The 17,278-nt window shown below is 43.1% G+C and overlaps 1 protein-coding gene across 12 annotated transcripts in view; it reads left to right on the top strand.

The window, feature by feature from the left end:
* The first annotated feature begins 2,837 nt into the window (after positions 1 to 2,837).
* CFLAR (CASP8 and FADD like apoptosis regulator) overlaps positions 2,838 to 17,278 on the top strand; it is a 41,619-nt gene continuing 27,178 nt past the window's right edge. For 3 of the 12 annotated variants that reach the window (XR_011502977.1, XM_014829203.3, XM_014829199.3), the window contains exons 1-2: positions 3,595 to 3,732; positions 16,504 to 16,915. Coding sequence is in view for 10 of the 12 variants with exons in the window: in XM_014829203.3 (XP_014684689.3) it covers positions 16,554 to 16,915 (362 nt within the window). In the remaining 2 variants the exon portion in view is untranslated. Of the gene's footprint in view, positions 2,908 to 3,594; positions 3,733 to 4,679; positions 5,174 to 5,201; positions 6,164 to 16,410; positions 16,916 to 17,278 lie in introns of those variants that run through there. The other 9 variants (XR_011502978.1, XM_044768449.2, XM_044768450.2 and 6 more) reach the window with 8 other exon arrangements.

The following is a 17,278-nucleotide window of genomic DNA, read 5'->3' on the forward strand; positions in this document are numbered from 1 at the left end:
TTTTGCATTCAGTGAATATTTCCTTTTTCTTTTTGCTGAGGAAGATTCACCCTGAGCTAACATCTGTGTCGATCTTCCTCTATTTTGTATGTGGGTCGCTGCCACAGCATGGCTGACAAGTGGTGTAGGTCTGCACCTGGGATCCCAACCTGTGAACCAGGCTGCCAAAGCAGAGTGTGCTGAACTTAACCACTACACCACTGGGCCAGACTCAAGTGAATATTTTCTAATGTGGCATCTTAATTTCTTTAATGATCTTTCACTATTGAGTTATTGTTTTAGTGGTTGCTCTGGGGTTTCACTTGTTTGGATCCTGGGTGCACACATGGCACCACTCATCGGGCCACGTTGAGGTGGTGTCCCACATGCCACAACTAGAAGGACCCACAACTGAAACATACAACTATGTACTGGGCGGGGTTTGGGGAGAAAAAGAAAGAACAAAAAGAAGAAAAAAAGAAGATTGGCAACAGTTGTTAGCTCAGGCACCAATCTTTAAAGTGGTTGCTTTAGGGCTTACCATGTACATCTTTCTTTTTTTAGGAAGATTAGCCCTGAGCTAACTACTGCCAGTCCTCCTCTTTTTTGCTGAGGAAGCCTGGCCCTGAGCTAACATCTGTGCCCATCTTCCTCTACTTTCTATGTGGGACGCCTACCACAGCATGGCGTGCCAAGCAGTGCCATGTCCATACCCGGGATTTGAACCAGCGAACCCCAGGCTGCTGAGAATCGGAATGTGTGAACTTAACTGCTGCGCCACCAGGCCGGCCCCAACCATGTACATCTTAACTTATCAGAAGCAGCTTCAGATTTATACTAGCTAGTTCCAATGCTATATAGAAGTGTTACTCCTACATAGCTGTATTCCATTCTCCCCCTCTTTGTGGTATTTTGTTTTATATATATATTACATCAATTAATGTTACACATCCAACAATACATTGTTATAATTATTAATTTATCATCTGTAACCATCTCCTTATCTCAATATAGCTTTGCTCCTACGCAACTCCTTTTTGCTGTTATTGGCAAATGTATTTCACACATATTAATTTCTATATATTATAGGCACAACAATACATTACATTATTTTATGAAATTGCTTCTTAATCAGTTAAGGGCAGGAGAAAAAAATACTCATTTACACTGTCTTTTATAATTATATAAATACCCTTTCTAATGCTCTTTTGTTTTTTTGTGTGGATTTGAACTACTGTCTGGAGTCACTTGCCTTCAGCCTGAAGAACTTCTTCTAGTATTTCTTGTAAGGCAGATCTGCTAGCACAAATTCTCTCACTTTGTTTATTTGGGGAAATATTTCACCAATATTATTTTCATAAGATGATTTTGCTGGATGTAGGATTCTTGGTTGAAAGGCTTTTTCTCTAGGCAGTTTGATTATCTCATTGTCTTCTGGCCTCTATGTTTTTGCTGAGGAGTCAGCTATTAATCTTCTTGGTATTCATTTTTAAGCAATGAGTTGTTTTTCTCTTGCTATTTTCAAGATTTCTTCCTTGTCTTTTGACTTTCAGTGTCTTTACTCTACCGTGTTTGTTTGTATATCTCTTTGCATTTATCTTATTTGGAATTTGTTGAGCTTCCTGGATGTGTAGGTTATAGTTTTTCAACAAATTCGGGAAGTTTTTAGCCATTATTTCTTTGAATGTATTTTCTGCTCCTTTTTTCACTCTCCACTCCTTCTGGTACTCTCAGTATGCACCTGTTGGTGTGCTGATTGGCGTCTCACATTTCTCTGCGACTCTCAATTTTTCTGTTCTTTGGCTTGCATAATCTCTATCTATCTTCAAGTTAGCTAATTCTTTTTTCTGCCAGTTCAAGTCTACCTTTGAGCCCCTAATAAAATTATTTCAGTTATGGTATTTTTCAACTCCAGAATTCCTATTTGCTTCATTTTTATAATTTCTGACTCACATCTCTGCTCTAAGAGCTGAACATCTGTTGATATTCTCTATTTGACATGACTTATCATACCTTCCTTTACTTCACTAATCATGCTTTTCTTCAGTTCTGTGAACATGTTTATAAAGCTCCCTTAAATTCTTTTTCTGATAAATATGACATCTGGTTGCTCTCACAGGCAGTTTTTGTTGCCTGCTATTTTTCCAGTGCATGGGGTCACACTTTCCTTGCATGCATTGTAATTTTTTGTTGGAAAGTGGACATTTTATATAATATATTGTAGCAACCCTGGTTACTTGTTTCCTTCCCTCTGCTCCCCCTCCCCCATCCCACCTTTGTTGTTGTTATCCACTTGTTTATTTGTCTAGTGGCTGCTAGATTACTGTAGAGAAGGGTATCCTCCCCCCAACTCCTTAAATTTCTGACGTAGTTACTCTGGCTTTCCAGTAATTTGGGTAGGGCTCTCTTTCTCTCATTCCCTGGCCACACCCAGCTGTTAAACTCCAGAAGTTTGCTGGTGGATTGCTCTATTATATTCAACAATGTCCTGGGGCATAAAATGCTCACTAAATGAATCCAATCAAATTCTGACCCCTCTGAAGCAACAGTTTACGAGGGCACTGTTTAGGATTTGTTCTTATCCCAGGAAGGCATCCCCCAGCTGTCTTCATCTCTGGCTCTCTCCTGCAAACTAGCCAGTCCACAATTCAGCCCACCTGTCATCTCCTCCTAATTGCCTATGACTACCACCTCCGGGTTTTTGAGTGCACCCTTTGCCTTGAATTTCTCCAAGTTCTGTTCAAATGAAGCCAGTCCCTTTGGGAAGAGATTACGAACTATCTGTTTCATGGACTGCCTCTCCCCTGAGGCACAAACACTGAGCTAGGCTTTAGGAGCAGGTGGTAGAACAAGCTTCTGAGTCACATCCCTGCCTGACGTCCTCTCAGCTTCTCTCTTCTGGCTTGAACCAGCGCTTCAGGACCTGGGGTAAGGGTGATCAGGACCCCCGGATTCTCAGCTCTCCAGCCCAGGGTAAAGCCTCTCTTCCACAAATGGGGCTGGATGGAAGGGAACCACACTCACCTAGCATTAGCCTCAGTGTCAGCTGGCCGGGGGCAGGGTGAAAACTGCTGACTTCCTACCCCTCCCACTGGGAGACGCGGGAGGACGAGGCCCGGTCCTCGGTTTCCTAGCTTCCGATAGGGTAGTCCGGGAGGAGGGTCTCGCCTTGCTGAGTTGGGAGGGTGAAAGGAGGAAGACGTCTTAGTTGAAATATCAGACTCTTGCGTTTCTTACCGAAGTTTGGCCGATTTTCTTGAATAGATGTTTCTTCATTTGCCGTCTTCTTTTAAGACTATTTCCAAGGCTTTAAATGGTTATTTGTTGTTTGCTTGTTTTGAAATAATTGTCATCAGTTTCCCTAGGGCGTGGGTCAGCCGAGCTGCTCTTGCTGTCAGGTCTCCCTTGGTACTGTGCCGGCAGCTCTCCCGTGAGTTTAAGTTTATTTCAAGAAAAGTTAAGGAATTTTAAACAATCCCAAGAAACTAGTTACTAGGAGTCAGGAGATTGTCATAAAGCGCGTTCCCCCTTGCATTGGGTATCCTTCCCGTGCGTGGGCAACGAACACCGGCAGCGCGCTCCAGAGGTCGGCTGCTGTCCCCGCCCCCTGGGTGGAGCGCATCCGGCCACTTAGGAAACAGCTGCCTCTCGGTGCCAGGAGTCCCGAAGCTGGGCGCTCGCCGGGGACCGGGGAGGGGGGTCTCTGGGCCTCACACGGGGACGTCGGGCCACCCAGCTGTTGCAGGCACACAGGTAAGAGAGGGCCGAGAGGGCGAGCGGGCCGCCGGAGGGCAGGCAGGCCGGTCGGCAGCGCCACGTCCGCTGCCAGCTTTCGATTTCTCGGCGCCGTCTTGCCCGCGCTCGCGGGGCTACGCCGGGGACGAGCTGGAGGCCCCGCCGCGGGCAGAGCGGTGACTGGCGCGCTCGGCCCGCTGCGCCCGCCCCCCGTGCCAGGCTCGGCGTCCGCGCGGCCGCGGGCTGCGCGCGCAGCCCCCCACTCCCCTCACCCCACCCCCCGGGGCGCCCCCGCCCCCCGGAGCCCGCCGGGCGGGGGCGGCGGCTGCGACTGGGCCGCAGTCGTGGAGAGCCCCAGCTCGGGTTTCCCCGCGCCCCCGCTCTGCCCGCCCCGCTGCCCGGGGGCCGCCCGGGTCGAACCCGACCCAACCGCCCTTGGCCGACAGTGCAGCCGCAGAGGCGGAAAGCAGGCCTCGAGCTGCGGGGGCACGTCCCGAGCGTCCCGTCCGCCTCGCTTGAGGTCATCTTGAGAGTTGCTCAGCTCCTGGGACGCGCTGTTGACAAGATCGGGCAGTTCCCCTCTCGAAAAGTTGATGAGCAAGAGGCCCTGTGCACTGGGGCGTGGAGCCCGGCGCAGCTGGCGGGCCCCGGGACTCTCGCCACCGCCTGGCGAGGGGACAGGTCGCGGTGGTTATTGCTCAAAGCACGTCATACGTAGCTGGGCAGATTGCAAGGAAGGCTTGCCTTGGCACACTTCGGAATGATTGAGGGTTTCGTAAAGGCTTAAACTCTGTTTCCGCTTCCCTTCTCCATGCTTCCAAAGAATGGGGAAAAGCCTGCTTTCAGGATCTGCAGGCTTGGTGGGGTCCGGATTTGGGCGGAAGGGCGTGTTCCGTTAAATATTTACAGCGCGCTGCGGTAGAACAAAGGCCTTTGAAAGGAGGCCAATAACGAGCGTTGGTTCCAGAGAACAGCAGCGACGCCAGCGCGCCCTCGAATAGTGTCGCTTGTTGACATTTGCAGTTTGTGTACCCGAGGTGGTGCCAGCAGGGAGAGCGCACGTCAAACGTCTCCGACACGGAAAAACCCAGATCTAAAACCAAGACTGGGCTCTGGCGGCCTTGACCTGCTTTAGATAAGAAACTTCAGATAAGAGGAACAGAATGTTCGGTATTTTCCCCCTAAATAATCTTACCAAAAAGTTACGCCAGGAGCAAAGAACTTGGCTCAACTCCAAAAAAAAAAAAAAAAAAGCGCCTGAGGTTTGGAAGGAAATTTGGAATGTGTTTGTCATACCGAAGTTTTCGTTTTTGGTTAACCTCGTTTGACTCACAGTTTCTGGGCTGGATGTCCCGAGGAAAATGGCTTTTTGTAGCGACGTCATGTTTTGCATTTCTGTTAATGACTGACCTCTGCGCTTCCTTTAATGCTCTCTTACTGCCTGGCACCTGCTTTGAAGGTGAATCCACCTACGGGGCCGGGGGGCTGGGTGCCCCCTGCCTTCCGCTCCCGGGAGTCTGGAACTGCAAAGGGGTTGGGCGGGGAGTGGCAGACGGTCTGGGGGAGGCTGGGGCGCGCGCGGCCGGCCCCCAGTAATTCCCCGGGCACCACCTGGCCCTTAGCCCCCACGGGGGAGAGTTTACTGCCCGGAGAGACGCGCCTGTGCCCTGTGGGGGGCGGGGACCGAGGGTTCTGGAGCCTGAAGCCGCCTGTGGGCGGGCGGCCTGGAGGAGGAGGAGTGCAGGGGCTCAGCTGGCAGAGGTTCACGGACGCCAGCTGGGAGGCGGCCTCGTGATGCTCGGCGCGTCGGGAGTGTTTCTACCTCCCCAGTCCCGGAGCCGCAGGTCCGAGCGTGTCCGGCCAGGTGGGCGCCGTCCCGGCCGGGCCCTCCCGGGGCGTGAGTAGTCCGAGAGCTCGGGCCGCCCCTCTCCTCCACCCGCGCCCTGGGCTCGGGGGGCCCGCGGAGGAAGACTAGGGGGCCCACTTTCAGCCCTGCGGCCCTGCAGCCTCCTGTGGACTCAGCGCACAGCACTCGGAGTTGCCAGGCGTGTCGCTTTTTAAACCTCAGGGGTGGACTCCGGATGCCTGTGTCTTCCTTCTAGGGCTCCAAAGGCTAATTAACCCGTGGTTATGGACTGAAATGCCTCCTTTCCTTTAATTCAGTAAAATCCTGCCAATATTTATTGAGCTCCTGTGGGCCAGGCGCAGTTCTGCGTGCTGGGGACAGAGAGACGGAGCTGAAGGTGGTTCCTTCGCCCAGAAGCCCACAGAGTGGTTGGGGGAGACCGAACTAAGCTGCCTACCCAGGGAACTTGGATTCAGGGCAGCTGGACAAGGGCCACTGAGGGGCTGGAACTGGAGGAGGTCGGTTGGGCCAGGTTGGGGATGTAATGACACGTCAGAGGGCAGCGTGTAGGCACTCGGGCTTGCCTTACCGTAAATCAATGAGGTAAGAAACACGGTCATTATTGCAATGCCCTATTTCTCCTTTATATTTAGTCTTGTCACCTCCTCCAGGAAGACCACAACCCGCCCTTCCCACGTGGGTTCCCTTCCTCGACGCTGTCGCCTACTCAGTGGCTGTCTTTGCACTTAACACTCTGTGTTGTCATTTTTCTTCAAAAACTTTTCAGTGAAGTGGTATTATAATTATCTGGGTTAAAATATATGTGAAGTAAATAGAGAAAGCCCCCCGGAGTCTGTTCCCTGAGATACCCGAAGATTGCGGTGCAGTCTTTTGCAGACCTTTGTGCACTCAAAGTCTTTTAAAACATGTTTCCCTCTCTTTTTTCTCATTTTGTATGATGCTGTTTCTCCAGTTGTATCTCAGAACTGCTGGTTTTTTTCTATTAGTGTCTCTGCTTTTCTCACGTGTAATTTCACTCCCCTCTGGCTTCAGCGTTTCTAAGGAAAGATTTTTTTTCTTCTAATGACCAGTTTTCTTGTTTTCAAGAATGTATGTATGCACTATTTATGTTTCATTCATTTGCTTGTTCAGATGCCCCGAATGTTTTTTCTCCCGCCTCAGTTCTGGGTTTAGAGAAATAATTCCTTCTTTGACTCCATGCACATATAAATGAATGAATGAATATACGTATATATTCTTGAATGTTTTCTTTCCAGATGAAACCACTTCCTTTTCCACACTTTGTACCTTGTTCTGTGTTTATGTTGCTCTGATGGTCTCCACTTTTAGCCACTTTGTCTTTATTTGGACATTTAAGTTTTTGTGCAAAACAAACAGCTTCTTCGTTATTTTCCTCTTATTTTAGATAGTGGGTTGTCATCTTTGGAAATTCAGTACTTAAGAAAGAACTAAGCTCCACCAATTTGATACCACGTTTATGTATTCAAAATGGTTTGTGTCTTCTGCAGTGAACTCTTCAATTGAAGAAATGAACCGTTGCTATTTATATCAATATCTATATACCTCAAGTATCTCAATGTAATTGAAAATCCTCTTGTAGCTACTTGCTCTAAGGTTTAAAATGTTTCCCAAGCTGATGGCTTCCTTCTGTCACCTGATTTTACAAGTGGGAACCAAAACTGCTTTAACTACTAGATAAAAGAAGTTCTATCTTGAACTTCTTTTGAATCTTCCCTTTGGCTTATGTAGCTAGTTTCTTTTGGACTTTCCTAGAAACTTTCAAAAATAGTTAAAAATTTTTTTATTGAGGTCATAATAGTTTATAACATTGTGAAAGTTTGGTTGTACGTTATTATTTGTCAGTCTCCATATGAATGCGTCCCTTCACCCTTGTGCCCACCCCGCAACCCCCTTTCCCCTGGTAGCCACTAAACTGTTCTCTTTGTCCATGTGATTGTCTTCAACATATGGGTGAAATCAGGCAGTGTTTGTCTTTCTCTGTCTGGCTTATTTGGCTTGACCTCAAGGTCCATCCGTGTTGTTGGAAGTGGGACAATTTTGTCTTTTTTGATGGCTGAGTGTTATTCCATTGTGTGCGTGTGTGCGTGTGTGTATACATACTACATCTTCTTTATCAAATCATCAGTCGATGGGCACCTGGGGTGCTTCCACTTCTTGGCTATTATGAATAATGCTGCAGTGAACATAGGGGTGCATAGGTGTCTTTGAATTGTTGATTTCAAGTTCTTTGGATAAAGATCCAGTAGTGGGATAGCTGGGTCATATGGTATTTCTATTTTTAATTTTTTGAGAAATCTCCATACTGTTTTCCATAGTGGCTGCACCAGTTTGCATTCCCACCAGCAATGTATGAGGGTTCCCTTTTTTCCACTTCCTCTCTAATATTTGTTGTTTTGTGTCTTGGTGATTATAGCCATTCTAATGGGTGTAAGGTGATATCTTAGTGTAGTTTTGATTTGGATTTCCCTGCTTAGTGATGTTGAACATCTTTTCACGTGCCTATTGGCCATCTGTATATCTTCATTGGAAAAATGTCTGTTCACATCCTCTGCCTATTTTTTGATCGGGTTGTTTTTTGTTGTTGTTCAGTTGTGTGAGTTCTTTATATATTATGGAGATTAACCCATTGTCGGATATATGATTTGCAAATATTTTCTCCCAGTTGGTGGGCTATCTTTTCATTTTGATCCTGGTTTCCTTTGCCTTGCAGAAGCTCTAGTCTGGTGAAGTCCCACTTGTTTATTTTTTCTTGTCTGAATCGATGTGGTATTCAAAAAGACCCTTCTAAGACCAATGTCAAAGAGTATACTACCTATATTTTCTTCTAGGAGTTTTATGGTTTCTAGTCTTACCTTCAAGTCTTTGATCCATTTAATTTTGGTGTATGGCAAAAGATAATGGCCTACTTTCATTCTTTTGCATGTGGCTGTCCAGTTTTCCCAGCACCATTTATTGAAGAGACTTTCCTTTCTCCATTGTATGTTCTCAGCCCCTTTATTGAAGATTAGCTGTCCATAGATGTGCAGTTTTATTTCTGGGCTTTCAATTCTGTTCCACTGATCTGTGTGTCTGTTTTTGTACTAGTACCATGCTGTTTTGATTACTATAGCTTTGTAGTCTATTTTATTTGGAGTCAGGGATTATGATGCCTCTGGCTCTGCTCATTTTCCTTAGGATTGCTTTAGCCCTTTGGGGTCTTTTGTTGCCTCATATAAATTTTAGGATTCTTTGTTCTATTTCCGTGAAGAATGTCATTGGGATTCTGATTGAGATTGTGTTGACTCTGTAGATTGCTGTAAGTAGTATGGACATTTTAATTATGTTTGTTCTTCCAATTCATGTGCATGGAATATCTTTCCATTTCTTTGTCATTATCGATCTCTTTCAGCAGTGTCTTATAATTTTCATTGTATAGGTCTTTCGCTTCCTTGGTTAAATTTATTCCTAGATATTTTATTCTTTTTGTTGTGATTGTGAATGGGATTGTGTTCTTGAGTTCTCTTTCTGTTAGTTCATTATTAGAGTATAGAAATGCAACTGTTTTTTGTAAGTTGATTTTGTATCCTGCAACTTTGCTGTAGTTGATTATTTCTAATAGTTTTCTGATGGATTCTTTAGGGTTTTCTTTACACAAAATCATGTTGTCAGCAAACAACGAGAGTTTCACTTCTTGATTTCCTGTTTGAATTTCCTTTACTTTCTTTTCCTTTCCTTTCTTGCTTAATTGCTATGGCCACAACCTCCAGTACTATGTTGAATAGGAATGGTGAGAGAGGGTGCCCTTGTCTTGTTCCTGCTCTCAGAGGGGTGGCTTTCAGTTTTTCCCCATTCAGAATGATGATGGCTGTGGGTTTGTCATATATGGCCTTTATTATGTTGAGATACCTTCCTTCTGTACCCATTTTATTGAGAGTTTTTATCATAAATGGATGTTGCATCTTGTCAGATGCTTTCTCGGCATCTATTGAGATGATCATGTGGTTTTTATTCCTCATTTTGTTAGTGTAGTGTATCACATTGATTTGCGGATGTTGAGCTATCCCTGTGTCTCTGGTATGAATCCTACTTGATCATGGTGTATGATCTTTTTAATGTATTGCTGTACTCGGTTTGCCAATATTTTATTGAGGATCTTTGCATCTATGTTCATCAGTGATGCTGGCCTGTAATTTTCCTTCTTTGTGTTGTCCTTGTCTGCCTTTGAGACCAAGGTGATGTTGGCCTTGTAGAATGTCTTAGGAAGTGTCCCAACTTCCTCAATTTTTTGGAATATTTTAAGATGGATAGGTATTAAATTTTCTTTGAATGTTTGGTAGAATTCTCCGGAGAAGCCATCTGGTCCTGGACTTTTTTTTTTTCCCAAAGATTGGCACCTGGGCTAACAACTGTTGCCAATCTTTTTTTTTTTTTTCTCTGCTTTATCTCCCCAACCCCCCCCCCCCCCACACACACACACACACAGTTGTATATCTTAGTTGCACGTCATTCTAGTTGTGGGATGTGGGACGCTGCCTCAACGTGGCCTGACGAGTGGTGCCGTGTCCTCGCCCAGGATCCGAACCCTGGGCTGCCACAGCAGAGCGCGCAAACTTAACCACTCGGCCACGGAGCCAGCCCCTGGACTTTTGTTTTTTGGGAGGTTTTTGATTGCTTTTTCAGTCTCTTTATTGCAATTGTTCTGTTCAGATTCTCTATTTCTTCTTGATTTAGTTTTGGGACATTGTATGAGTCCAATAACTTATGCATTTCTTCTAGATTGTCCAATTTGTTGGCATACAGTTTTTTGTGGTATTCTCTTAAGTCCTTTGTGTTTCTGTGGTATCCATTGTAATTTCTCCTGTTTCATTTCTAGTTTTATTTATTTGAGCCTTGTCTCTTTTTTTCTTAGTGAGTCTTGCTAAGGGTTTGTCAGTTTTGTTTATCATTTCTAAGAACCAGCTGTTTCATTGATCCTTTCTACTGTCTTTTTTGTTTTAATTTTATTTATTTATGCTCTAATTTATATTGTTTCTCTCCTTCTGCTGACTTTGGGCTTTGTTTGTTCTTCTTTTTCTAATTCTTGTAGGTGTAGTTCAAGATTGCTTATTTGAGATTTTTCATGTTTGTTGAGGTGGGCCTGTATTGCTATGAATTTCCCTCTTGACTACTTTTGCCTTATCTCATATGAGTTGGTATTGTGTGTTTTCATTTTCATTTGTCTCCAGATACTTTTTGATTTCTCCTTTAATTTCTTCAATGATCCATTTGTTGTTCAGTAGCATGTTGTTTAGTCTCCACATCTTTGTCACTTTGCCAGCTTTTTTCTTGTTGTTGATTTCTAGTTTCATAGCGTTGTGGTTGAAAAAGATGCTTGATAGGATTAAATCTTCTTAAATTTATTGAGGCTTGCCTTGTTTCCCAATGTATGGTCTATCCTTGAGAATGTCCCATGTGCACTTGAGAAGAATGTGTATTCTGCTGTTTTTGGATGGAGTGTTTATATATCTATAAAGTCCATCTGGTCAAGGTTTTCATTTAAATCCACTATTTCCTTGTTGACTTTCTGTCTGGATGATCTATCCATTGATGTAGGTGGGTGTTAAGGTCCCCTACTATTATTGTGTTGTTGTTAATATCTTCTTTTAGGTTTGTTAATAGTTGCTTTATGTGCTTCCGTGCTCCTGTGTTGGGAGCCTGTATGTTTATAAGTGTTAGGTCTTCTTGGTGGAGTGTCCCTTTGATCATTATATACTGCCCATCTTCGTCTCTCATTACCTGTTTTGTCTTGAAGTCTACTTTGTCTGATATAAGTATGGCTACACCTGCTTTCTTCTGTTTGCCATTAGCGTGGAGCATCATCCTCCATCCCTTCACTCTGAGCCCGTGTTTGTCTTTGCAGCTGAGCTGTGTTTCCTGGAGGCGGCATAATGTTGGGTCTTGTTTTTTAATCCATCTGCCACTCTGTGTCTTTTGATTGGAGAATTCAGTCCATTTACATTTAAAGTGATTATTGATAAATGAGGGCTTCATGCTGCCATTTTATCGCTTGTTTTCTGGTTCTTCTACATTTCCTTTGTTTCTCATGTCATGTATTTTGGACTACCAATTCAGTTAGGTAGTTTTCTGTGATGGTTTTCTTAGTTTTCTCTTTATCAATCATTTGTGTCTCTGTTCTGATTATTTGTTTAGTAGTTACTATGAGATTTGTATAAAAAAATCTCATAGACAGGATAGTCCATTTTCTGATAGCCTCTTGTTTCCTTAGACTAAACTGATTCCATCTGTTTTCCCCGTCTAAGTTATTTATTTATTACTTACTTTTTGAGGAAGATTAGCCCTCAGCCAACATCTACCACCAATCCTCTTCTTTTTGCTGAGGAAGATTGGCCCTGAGCTAACATCTGTACCCATCTTCCTCGCTCTCTCTCTCTTTTTTCTTAAAGTGTGGGATGCCTGCCACGGTGTGGCTTGATAAGTGGCACATAAGTCTGCACCCGGGATCCAAATTGGTGAACTTCAGGCTGCTGAATTAGAGTGCATGAACTTAACTGCTACACCACTAGGCTGGCCCGCACTTCTAAGTTATAATTGTGATGACTTATTCCATCTTGTGTTGTGAATTTGTGAAAAAATATGTTCCTCCATAAAAATACACTGAGTGTCTCCCCCTTAGGTATATGGCCCTCCCCAGCTCCTCCACCCCATCTTTTGAATCATATTAAATAAAATCGGAACTCTTCTTTTTGAGCATAACTTTGGGGTGCCTCTAGGCTTTCTTGTTCTAAGGTTTGTCTATATATAGACCAAGGAAGCTCTGAAAGCATTTTGAATGTGATGAGATAGTCTTTATATGTCGTGCTTGGGGTTTTTTCCCCCCACACCACTATTTCCTTTATATAGTATGTATTAACTGGTAAAGGGTGAGTGTGTAAGAAACAGAAACTAATTTTTCAATTTAAAACTTAGAAGGTTTCCTTTTGGTTTATTATGGTTTTCCAATTTTATTGTACTGTGGTCAGAGAATGTGATATGAGATATGTTTCTTTTACTATCTGTATAGCTGCTGCCCAGCTTATGAAGTAAAATATTACAAATTCAGTCATTTCCCGTCTGTATTTTTATCTAGTCACATTTCATTTATCCTGTAATGGAAACCACTTTTCTGAATTCAATATTTATTATTATTATGTACGTTTTCATATTTTCACCATATATATGCATGACATATATATCTCTAAACAATATATGATATTATTTTTAACTTTTAGGATTTTAATGTAAATTAATCATATGGTATGTATACTTTAGCAATTTACATTTTGCCTTAGCAAAAATATTTATCTTGTATTTTTCTTTGTTTGAGATTCATGTAGTTCTTTTTTTTTTTTTTTTAAAGATTGGCACCTGAGCTAACATCTGTTTCCAGTCTTCTTTTTTTTTTCCTTCTCCCTGAAGTGCCCTAGTACATAGTTGTATATTCTAGTTGTAGGTCCTTCTAGTTCTGCTGTGTGGGATGCCACCTCTGCATGGCCTGACGAGCAGTACTAGGACTGTGCCCATGGTCTGAACTGGCGAAATCCTGGGTCACTGAAGCAGAGCGGACAAATTTAACAACTCAGCCACGGGGCTGGCCCTCCTGTAGTTCTAATTCATTCATTTTCAGGGCTGTGTAGTATGTCATTAAAGGACTATAAACGTTTTATTCAGTCTCTTCTTGATAGACTTTTAGATGGTTTCCATTTTTTAATATATATATTAGTATTACTGTGGTTTTTAGCTGTTTTTTCTTTTTTGGCTCCCTACAACTTTACTTACTTTCTTACATGCTCAACTGGGTATTTAAGCAAGTATTTTTGTCTTATTCAGCGTCTCAGTGTATTATAGCTAGTTTTTTTCCAGATTATCTAGTGCAGGGTTTCTCAGTCTTGACACTGGTTATGATGACCGGTAGATGTCTTCAGACATTGTCAGATGTCCTCTGAGGGGCAAATTGCCCCTGATTAACAACCATTGATTTGGCCTATCATGTTGCAGAAATTTCCCTTATCGTCTTGAACGTTTTAAGATAGTTATTTTCAGCTCTTTCAGATGTAGCTTCCTAGGACGTGAGTTTTCTTTGCTTTGTCTTCTGTCAGGGTGTTTTGATTTTTGTGCATGGTTATTTTTAAGCACGAGCTCACCTCCAGCAGAATGAGTCGCATGTGCCCTCGGTTGTGAAGGTGGCCTTAGGGGGTCGTTTTGAGTTTGCCCCTGGAGACTGGGTGGGCTTCCCTAGTCTCAGAGTATCATCTTTTGTTAATTTCTTGGTTTGGATTTAAGAGAAACTCCAAGACAGTAGTGATTATTTGGACCCTAACTCTGCCTCTCCCCTCTGTGCACCCCTTTCTCAAGTGCTTATTGCCTCTAGCCACAGTTAGTTGCCCCAACACCACCCCAACATAGACACACTGGAATTTTGCTGCATGTGGTGGCCTGGCTTAGCACGGGAGCTGTAGTTTTCCTTTTGATATTTTCTCTGACTGTGCCAGATGCTACCACTGAGTAGTTTGGATTTTGCTGCCAAACTGTACTTGATTACTACAGAGGGGAGGACAACATGTCAGTTCTGTGGCTCAGTGCGCATGACTGGCAGAAAGCAGTCTTGGGTATAATCGTTGGAGGAAATGAACTGAGCAGATAGTGTTTTTTAAAACGATTACCTAATTTGTTAGCTCTTGCTGGCATTGTTATATCATTGATAATTATGAATTCCAAAAGTTAGATTACCATTTTTAAAAATAGGAAATGAAAATTTCGTTTCTAGTAGTTCTGTTTAGTTCTTTTTCAGATATGTCTGGTGAATTTGGATAAGACCTCATTTCTTACTCTTGTGTGTTTAATGATCCCTTATTTATTTTATACATTCTAGTGTGTATAAATATTCTATAGATTAATTTATAATAACAGCTACTAAGAAAATTGTCACTTTTAGTGAATAGACAAAGAACTTGACCTTTCATGGAAACTAGTGGTTGGGTTAAAGTGCTCTTAGCCTGTGAGTGGAGTATAGGTTTGGGCTTTCTGGAACATGTAAAATTATTATTCAGCTTTCAGATTAAAAAAATAAAGCAGTCTGAGTACCAGTTTTTCTACTTTCATTGAGCAATCATTTAATAAATTTCACTTTTCCAGTTATTCACAAATGGCCATATTTAAGTGAATTTGGATGAATGAGCCTGGGATTGGCATAGACACATCAATACTTATTAACAAGTATAAATAGGTAAAACGTCAATTTTTAGTAAGAGCTTAACTGTTTAGACTGATTGTGGGAAGGCCAGTGTGAAAGGTATGAATGAATGGTCTATTTTAAAATAGAATATTTTAAATTTCTAAAAAATAATATTTAAAATAAATGTAATTTTGTTACTTTCAGACACTAAAGTACTTGTTAATATTTTCTTTGTTTGGAAACTCTGGAACTGTAGAAAAATTGTGCTTTCTCTAAGAAAAAGAGAAATTAAATAATTCTTTTCTTTAACAGCAAGAACTATTTAACTTCCCATATATCCCTTTTTGCTTTGACTGCCAGAAAGCTCAGGGACAAATTCACAGTCTACTAAAGTCACTTTAGGCCTTCCTAGCCTGCATATTTGCATTGTATTCTCTATCCCTCCACCCCATTTTGATTTTCTAACCTAATTTTTTCACCTTCTCATATAAAATTTTTTTTTCTACTTAGGTGTTTTTATTGTTAGATGCCTCAAATCTTTTGTGCACTGAGATTGTATATAAATCAATAAAATAGTTCAGTGTTCCTTTCACTAAATATAGCTAGATAAAAATATAAATATATTTATTCACAAATATGTAGCAACAGTTAGCAACTTGCATTTGGGTTGTGTTTCCCATTATTTTTTGCTAAGATTAGCTTTTAACCTGAAATGTTTTGTGATAGAAATAGACAAGATACTCTCTCACAACACAAGAACTTAACGTAAAACATAGCCATGAAACTTCAGAGTAGACGGTGATCGCCATTTGCAACTTAAATTTTGAAAGAAAATAGGTTGAGTTCCAATGAAAGAAATTAAGAATGCCCCCATGGCATGACCGCCCCACCACTCCCACCCAAACCCCCCCGCTCCATGAGCGGGATCTTTTCCCACATCTTTGTTCCACTGCCTTCCTTCCACTGATGCTATCAGGAGCTCTAGCCATAGGCGGGGCACTGCAGCAGTGTGTTGAGAGTCAGAGCTCCTGGTCTGAAGAGGTGTCAGAACTTGACGAGACCTCGTTGGGCTGTGGCAGCAGGTCCGGTGAGGGTTCATGGTGAAGCTGTGAAAAGACCTGCGAGTTTGGGAGGATGGCAGCAGAGGGTCTGCTTATAGGTGTGAACGAGGGGTTTCAAAATAGGAGAACAGCTGGTAAAAGGGGTGGGGTAGGGACAGAACCTCTTTTCTCCCATCATTTTTGAAACCCTGCAGAGGGTCGCTTTTGTCAAGACCCATGTTTGTTCAAGCCTACCTGGGAGAGTTCCCTAAAGTGGAGCTGACCACTGTGACAGCAGTGTCTTTCATTTGTTCGGTGGCTTAGTCATTGGGAGTTTTCTTCTTCCACCCACTGGGGTCATTTGTTGGCACTGAGTCATAAACCCCTGGTTTCCCCCGACTATATTTTCCATTCTGTAAATTTTGATGAAGCGTGTGGGATTTTTTGGAATAATTTTCTTCTGGTTTTATTTTCATTAAAAGTAGGTTATCTTCTTTGTCTCTTGTTATTTGGACCTGTTGCTTTGTCTACTGAGGATCCCTTTTTGGAGACTTAACAATATGAATTTGATCTGCTAGGTTGGAGAGACCAGCAAGGAGGAAAGAACCTGTGAATTTTAGGCATAAGATACTTTGATAAGAGGATTTTTAAAAATTCCCTTTTAACCACAGAACTCTCCCATTGGAAAGGATTCTGAAAGAAATGAAGAAAGCTATCAGAAATGAAGTCAGTAGCCTCAAGGCCTTCTGTTGACGGGACTGGCTTTTTCCTGCTGCCGTTCCTTGGAGAGACGCTGTTCAGGATGTCTGCTGAGGTCATCCATCAGGTTGAAGAGGCACTTGATGAAGACGAGAAGGAGATGCTTCTATTTTTGTGCCGGGACGTTGCTGCAGATGTGGCTCCACTTAACGTCAGGGATCTTCTGGATATTTTAAGAGAGAGAGGAAACCTGTCTCCTGGGGGCTTGGCTGAGCTGCTCTACAGAGTGAGGCGGTTTGACTTGCTCAAGCGCATCTTGAAGATGGACAAAACGGCAGTAGAGGCACACCTGCGCAGGCACCCTCGGCTTGTATCGGACTATAGGTAATTCATCAGCCCTTCCCAAGGCTGGACTGGCGGGAGGGAGAGAGGTGGTCTAGACTTCTGGACGATAGAAACTAGGACAGGAAGAAGAGCAGCCTCATCATTTTCTCTACGCAGTGATCTGCCGTATGATGTTACTTCATTCCTTTGAACTCCTTGAATTCTTAGAATGTGTTTGCTAATTAAAGTAATTGGGTAGAAGACCATAATGAAAGTAGATGGGATGTGTTTGCCTTACGCAGAGTGAGAGAGAGAGGGCAATGACTAAGAGCTTGTCGTTCTTGCACAGCCTCTGACTGTGACATCCGCAGTGACTTCTGCTAGCTTGATTTTCTGTGATGTCAGACCCCTGGTACTTTCTGC

The sequence above is a fragment of the Equus asinus genome, chromosome 4 (assembly GCF_041296235.1).
Source record: "Equus asinus isolate D_3611 breed Donkey chromosome 4, EquAss-T2T_v2, whole genome shotgun sequence".
Taxonomy (NCBI): domain Eukaryota; kingdom Metazoa; phylum Chordata; class Mammalia; order Perissodactyla; family Equidae; genus Equus; species Equus asinus.